General features: G+C 40.4%; 1 protein-coding gene across 1 annotated transcript; it reads right to left on the bottom strand.

The window, feature by feature from the left end:
• Positions 1–1,106: 1,106 nt before the first annotated feature.
• LOC145463958 (uncharacterized) lies at positions 1,107–4,115 on the bottom strand. Its single transcript, XM_081447752.1, has 3 exons — positions 2,877–4,115; positions 1,799–2,160; positions 1,107–1,618 (listed from the first exon to the last, which is right to left on the bottom strand). The coding sequence occupies exons 1-3, from the start codon at positions 3,821–3,823 to the stop codon at positions 1,107–1,109; spliced, it is 1,821 nt and encodes a 606-aa protein (XP_081303878.1). The 5' UTR covers positions 3,824–4,115.
• Positions 4,116–6,858: the final 2,743 nt, after the last annotated feature.

Below are 6,858 nucleotides of genomic sequence, written 5' to 3' on the forward strand. Positions count from 1 at the left end.
TGACTTTGCTTTGAGCTTTAATTTATATTCAATTGGTTTAAACATTTAATGTGGGCAGCTTTATTACCGTCCATCGTTCTGGTTTTACTCTTAATTTTATTATCATTATTATTATAATTTTTTTTTCTTTTCTCGCTATTTATTGTGATATCATTCGTCTTTTATGTATAGTTATACGCGTGGGCCAATCTAACGGTACAAAATGTAAATTGGAACGAAAATAAAGCTTGAAGGATTGAAAATATAATGAATCACTAAACTTTATTCAGTATTCATCTCTTCTCAGAGCCCGTTTTCCTTTCAGTTTGGTCAGCACAAAGAACACGGACTCGGTTCCATTGTTTGAGTATGCGCAGAGTGTCCATGTCAATTATGAGCCAATTACATCCCAGGAGAAATCGCTTTATAGTGGACTTTCAAGTTGTAACTAGCCACAGTCCACGTTTGTATTTAACAAATGAAAAGGTAGGCTTTGGAGACAAGATTCATGAAGACTGGCTACAAAATGTTTAAGCAAGCACACTGCTAACGACATGCAATTAATCGCCAGGGAAGCTTTTTGAATTCAAAAAGGCAGAACAATTGATCCCGATGGTCTGAACACCTGCGAAGAAACATGTTAATTGTTTCCTTTTATTATGTTATTTCATTATTTTATTTTACCATAATTTTATGCTTATCTTTAATTAACAGTCAATTAGTCTTACGTATTTCCGTTATTACGAAAATATGCTACATAAAAACAAGTGCCAATGTAAAATTCTCATTGCACCTAAAGAAGGCTAGTCTACTTCGCAGCCGTTATCAAAAACCGGCTGCGGAGGAGACCAGAAGAAGGCTGGTTTGGCCCGCCGAAACATAGTACACCTTCAAAACAATCATCCTACGTTGTGTCGGTTTCTTTTATAGTTTTCATGAAGATTGGGACTGAAAAGAATTCGAAGAATATTCTCAAGCTTTGCAATGCTCAAAAACGATATAAGCCATAGTCATATTCTAACACTAGTTCCTGCCATTTTAAAAAAATCTAAAAGCCTCTGAAGTACGGCAGTACTGCTACCTGTATAATGGGATGGTGTGTATGACATTTAGGTCAGAATACGGACTTAGACAAGAGGACAATCACCAAATAGAAGATTACCATCGACAGGATATCGATCAAGACATCCCGTGTGACCCCGCACGGGGCATCTGGTGAATATGCCCGACTTATAAGGCTTGCGTCCAGACGAATATCCTATGTCGTACCAGTGTTCCACGTGCCGGTAAATGTTAGGCCCATATCGATTGCGTGCAGAAAGTCCCGGATTGCGCATTGCAGTCACCCATTGCCCGGCCAACATTACTTTCGTCGGCCGCTGACCGCTCGCTACAAGTAACTCGGACTCTAGCATTGCCTCGCCATACATTTCCACTTTCCATCCATTTTTATACAAAAGAAAAATGCCCAAAGTTTTTCTGCCATCCGTACAACACTCCGTTCCTCGTTCATCTACAAATTCAAAGCCCGCTGCTTCGAATTTTGGACGAAGCTTTTGAATTGCAGTGTAGTTCTCTGATAGAAATTTGATATCAGCATCACGTTCCCATGGTAACACTTTGTTGAACTTAACAGCACCTGAAAAAGAATGAACGCCAATGAATGTCGGTTTGCGAATCGACTTAATTCGTCACCGCGAGTCGAGTAGTAAAGTTTATCCAGAACCTCGACACACGAACAGACAAAATGGATAAATGAATAGCACGCCATGTCTCCATCCCTAACAAAGGTGAATAATAATTGAATGAATCAGATTACCTAACACTGATCCTTCCTGCAGCTCACAATACACTCCGGCGTTTTCACATTCCTTCATGATAAACTTGATTGCGTCTGCCAGATTCTCCAAGTCGCACGGAGGAAGAGCGAGTCCCGTTTGCCTTGTACAAGAAGATGTGTTGTCGTGAATGTGACCTCCTCTGCAGCCATACCAGCGGACACTGCCACTCGACTCGATCCATTTCTTCACGTCCCACTTTTCAGCCAAGGCAACATATTTGCGGTCCGGGATTTCCCGCTCGTAAGTGTTGAACATCACGTCAGGACAACTGATGACAAGTCTTTCAGGGTGCTCGAGTTTTAAACGCCAGAACAAGTCCTGGAAGACACCAAATGGTAATCTAGGGAGCAAAGTGCGGAAGACAAATCATCTACTCTTCAGTTTTGACGGGTTCTTAACTGTAATCTCGTTTCAAAACGTAAAAATACAAAGTTTTATAAGCTTCACCAGTAAACAACACAAGCGTTAATGTTAAGAGGCTTTCTCAAAAGCGCTGGCATCATGGTATTTTTTCGACATTTCGTTACATTTCGTACTTACAAAACAGCCACGCCACTTGAATATTAAAATAAATAAATAAATAAATAATATTTAGAGAGGAAGCCACATCAACCTTAGCTGGTTTTCATGCTGGTCCTCTATCCTGGTCGAACCGGAATTTGGAGATGATAGTTTTTGTGGAAGAAGGAAAACCGGAGAACCCAGAAAAAAACCTCTGAGCCAGGCGAGAACCAACAACAAACTTAACCCACTGGAATCCTGGCCAAACTTGTGGGAGGCGAGGACTCTCACTACTACGCCATCCCATGAACCTCTTGTGTTTAAAAGTCGACCCTGTTTCTTGTTAATTCAGTATAAAGGTTTTGCACGGCAGCCATGTTTCATGGCAGGAACAATGAAAATCTTTTGCATTAGAAAGAACATTTTTCCCCACAGGAAAAGGAATATATTGTTCCTGTCATGCAACATGGCTTCCGTGCAAAACCTCTATTTGAACCCAGCGTACATTCGGGGCTTGATGTTTAATCAATAAAATGAGGTAAAAGTGGCACTCACTTTTCATCAATTCCAACGAGCTGGAGATCTTTGGTTTTGGCCATAAACGGACCAGGAATCACATCACACACTATGCAATCATTAAATGAGTGGAAATATCCGCCCCTAAAGTGTGCAGTCCAATTTCTAAACATCACCTGAAGGCAGTCTTTGTCCCACTCCCCACGCAGATTTTTATGGCTTCCCCCGGCAATAATTGTGTCCTGGGTCTCACTCAGCATGCGAACGAGGCGCTCAAGGTTTACGTCATCAGTAAAGTGTGTAATATCCGGGGCAAAAAGAACGTATGGCGTCTTCACCTTCTGGAGCAACTTGGACCAAGTCTCTCCGTGTGTCAGGTCTTTGAAGACGATGTTCTTAAAATTCAGCTTAAGCTTTGTTATCCCTGTCAAGGTAGGCTCTGTTTTCGACACTAATGTTATAGGTATGTGTGGATAATGTTTGGCGATGCCTTGAAATACTTGATGCTGTTCTTCAAGTGACCTCTCCTCAGGTAAAGTTACGAGTACTGACACAAGTTTATTTATCGGAACAAACTCGGTACAGTTTACTCCCTCGAAACCTTTCCTATAAAAAGGATATCCATAAAGTGAATCATTTCCCATAAATTTCTCGGGACAAACCTCCTTCTTTGACGTAGACTTGCTAGAACTGAAACCACCTCCAAAAAAACTTTTATCCTCATTCTCTAAATTTTCACCCAAGGATTTTATTATGCCGCGTAAAAGTTCAACATTTTTTCCAACGCGGTGAAAATGCAATGGAGAATTGACCAAGCTTCTTTGTGTCTCGGAGAGTTCAACCGCTAAACGCTTTAAATCATTAACTAGATTTAGTGCATGGCGTTTTCTGGTCTTGTGAAGCTGTTTGGAGAAGAATATTATCATCAATATGCACAAGACAGCGAGAAGGACGAAAAGTAAACGATAAAACTTGAATCTGCTCATGGCGCTGGTATTTTGTAGCTGGTAAAGATGTCCATGCTTCAGTTTTGATCTTCGTATTCTTCAGTCAAGATCTCGAAAGCCTGCGAGAAAAAAAAAGCTGAAGTAAAAAAAAATGCCTGCTGTCGAAACGAAGGAGAATACTAAGACCGTTAGCAGTTTTTCAACCAGCATGAAGGAAATAATAGTACCTTCAGTTTATAGACTATCTGTAGAGTAGCGGCTAAGCCGAAGAGGTGAGAAGAAAGCAACGGAATGAATCAATGACGTGATATTACAATCCATGAACTCTCCCTTCGTCCCTCCGTCCCTCTCTCCCCTACATAGGGGTTGAACCCAGGCGGGAGAATCCAGAGTAACTTGCATGCGCATGCAAAAGGCCGCCATTCAGTTTCAGCAGTGGGAGAAACGAAGATGGTGTTTAAAAGAGAGGAGTAAATAGAACTGGTTCTTAAAGTGTTGACTGTGGTATCGTGAGTGACGTTTGGAATAGGGTTTTTAAGACAAGCTTTCCAGTTTTGGGGGATTGCGTTAACCAGGCGATAGTATATGGTGAAAGGAACCTTCAAATTGAATTTTATTGCAAGTTCATGCCACTTCAAAAAGTCCTGATTTTGGTTTAATATGTCGCTTATCTTGGTAACGCCGGCGTCATACCAATTTTGATAAAAAAACAGGTTTTTTTCCCACAAGAATTTTCCTGTTATTCCACAGTATTTCGTTTTTAGGATTTGTTTTGGAATCGATGCCCGTTAAGATTTTGAACTCGCACCAATAATCTAACAGTTTTTTTTTTATAAAATGTGGGCAACGCATCATCAAGGTCAAATATACTTGTTGCGAAGTTGCATTTTGTTAGGAAGGCTAGACCACCATGTTTGTGCAAGAGCTGGTTAGGAATTATTTTCCAGGAGGCTTGTGACTCGTCTTGAATTCTGTTGACCCAAGTTATTTTGAGCGCTTTTTCCATGATCTTAAAATTACACATTTTCAATCCGCCGTTTTTCTTTTCCCAATTATGGTGTTTCTTTTGATTTTAGGGGACTTCCCTACCCAAACAAAGTTGAAAATTAGCTTATTTATTTCTTGAATGTAGTGATTTGAAACAGGGAGCACGGAAGCTGAGTAAATTAATTTAGATATCCCAAGTGTTTTGACTAGGTTAATCTTTCCATAAAGAGTTAGATTTCTCCGTTGCCGAGTGTTAAGCGTTTTCTCGAGGTAAAGTATTTTTTCACCGAAGTTCAGTCTGTTAGCACCTTCTTGGTTGTAAGAAAAGAAGGCACCAAGGGCGTTGATGGGTTCTTTGGGTCATTTAAAACCAAAAGGTTCATCTGTTCTGTCTTTCCATTCGCCTAACCACATTGCTTCGGTTTTGTGGTGTTTATTTCTAGACCAGAATGCTCTTTGAAATCATTTAACACCCTCAATAGACTCGTAACGGAGTCGAGGTCACGAACAAATACTGTTGTGTCGTCGTCATATTAACTTATTTTAAGCTTATGCTTGTTGACTTGGATACCATTAATAGGGAGATGTCATTTTTATGGATCTAGAGAGGAGTTCTATGCCGAGAACGAAGAGGACGCCAGACAACGGACAACCTTGTCTGACTCCCCGCTGCAAAGAGAAAAAAGTTGAAGCATGACCGTTATTCAGAACACAGCTGGTAACATTACTATAGAAAATTTTTAGCCAATTTTGAATGTTATGGCCGAAGTTGAAGAGCCAGATATACTTCTACTAGCCTTCGCATGCAAGCGTTTCCGTACCGTACCTATCCAGCCTTACACAGTATTACCGTGCTAATGTTTAAAGACGAACCACTAGCCTCAGACCTAAGCTGACCTACACCTCTTTTCTGAACCAATCTCGAAGCTAACTCTAAAAAATTACTTATTGATTTCCTATTAGCGAGTATAGTCTTGGAAAAAAAGAGTGCTATTTTTCAAGTTAGTAAGCACCTGCCCGCCCGTTTCGGGTGTGTCGCAATTATCATTCTAGGTTCTGACGCCTCACAGTTTCAAATTACCAAATTTAACTGTAAACGAACTAGCATCTACAGTATATTAGTTACGCACTCTCCTTTTAGCGGAACACCATAACTGTAAGAACAGAACCACATGCATGCATAGAAATAGAAAACCATGCAACTCTTTTTTCATGGTCAACATAGCTAGCGGTCTTGATCGCGGGCGTGTGCGCCCAACGACGACGCGCAACATGGCGGCCATACTCCAGCTAATGCCAAGTCATGCAGCCTTGGTTTACAATGTACATCTTTGATATTGGCTATGCATGTCCATGTTGTGGTCAATTGACACCTTTCAAAACAAGGTATCCGTTGACCAGTATCACATGGTCATATCCCGGGCTCATATTTAGAGCTCATTGAAGTCACGTGTTTTTTGAAGTTGACTGTTGATCAAGTACTGGGTTTGGATTTCATTCCAGGTTAACTTGTTGTAATCAGGGCCGGGTTGTTCGGAAGCCGGTTAACACTAACCCAGGCCGGATCAAAACTTAACCGAAGTATAAATTTTTCTTGCGTACAAATGTTTTTCACTACTTTTGTTTTGTATAGTTTGAGATTATTCAAACCCAAACCACAATGTAAACAGAAAACCTCACCGCAAAGTTACAAAACTCAAATCAAAATTCTCGCTTATCCTGGTTTAGCTTAATCGGGCTTTGAACAAACCTGGTTTTTAGTTTTTTTCTTATCTCTTTCACTGTTCTTTTGTTTCACATCAATGAGGACAGACGCCGGGCTATGTCGGAACATGATGGTTTGTTAAAAATTCTAAAATGTTGAAATATCACCCGCCTGCCTTTCAAAGAGATGAAAACGCTGTATTTCAACTTTAACCGACTTCAGTAAGAATCATTATATTGGTACATCCAAAATTTGTTTTTTTAGTTTTTTTAAACTATAATGCTATAGTTTAAAAAACGCCCGTATCTCAAATAGGCGCCAGTTGAAGGCATTCTCTCATAGCTCTGTCAGTCTGAAACTCGTCTAAAGCTTCCATGTTCCG

Source organism: Orbicella franksi, chromosome 12 (assembly GCF_964199315.1).
Source record: "Orbicella franksi chromosome 12, jaOrbFran1.1, whole genome shotgun sequence".
NCBI classification, from domain to species: Eukaryota; Metazoa; Cnidaria; class Anthozoa; order Scleractinia; family Merulinidae; genus Orbicella; species Orbicella franksi.

Bases quoted from the DNA above. Each gene is read 5' to 3' on its own strand.
- LOC145463958 (XM_081447752.1), bottom strand. From the start codon at position 3,823: ATGAGCAGATTCAAGTTTTATCGTTTACTTTTCGTCCTTCTCGCTGTC. The intron at 2,161-2,876 runs GTGAGTGCCACT...TTTGCTCCCTAG, and splicing joins CTCGTTGGAATTGATGAAAA to ATTACCATTTGGTGTCTTCC. The intron at 1,619-1,798 runs GTAATCTGATTC...ATTCTTTTTCAG, and splicing joins GCAGGAAGGATCAGTGTTAG to GTGCTGTTAAGTTCAACAAA.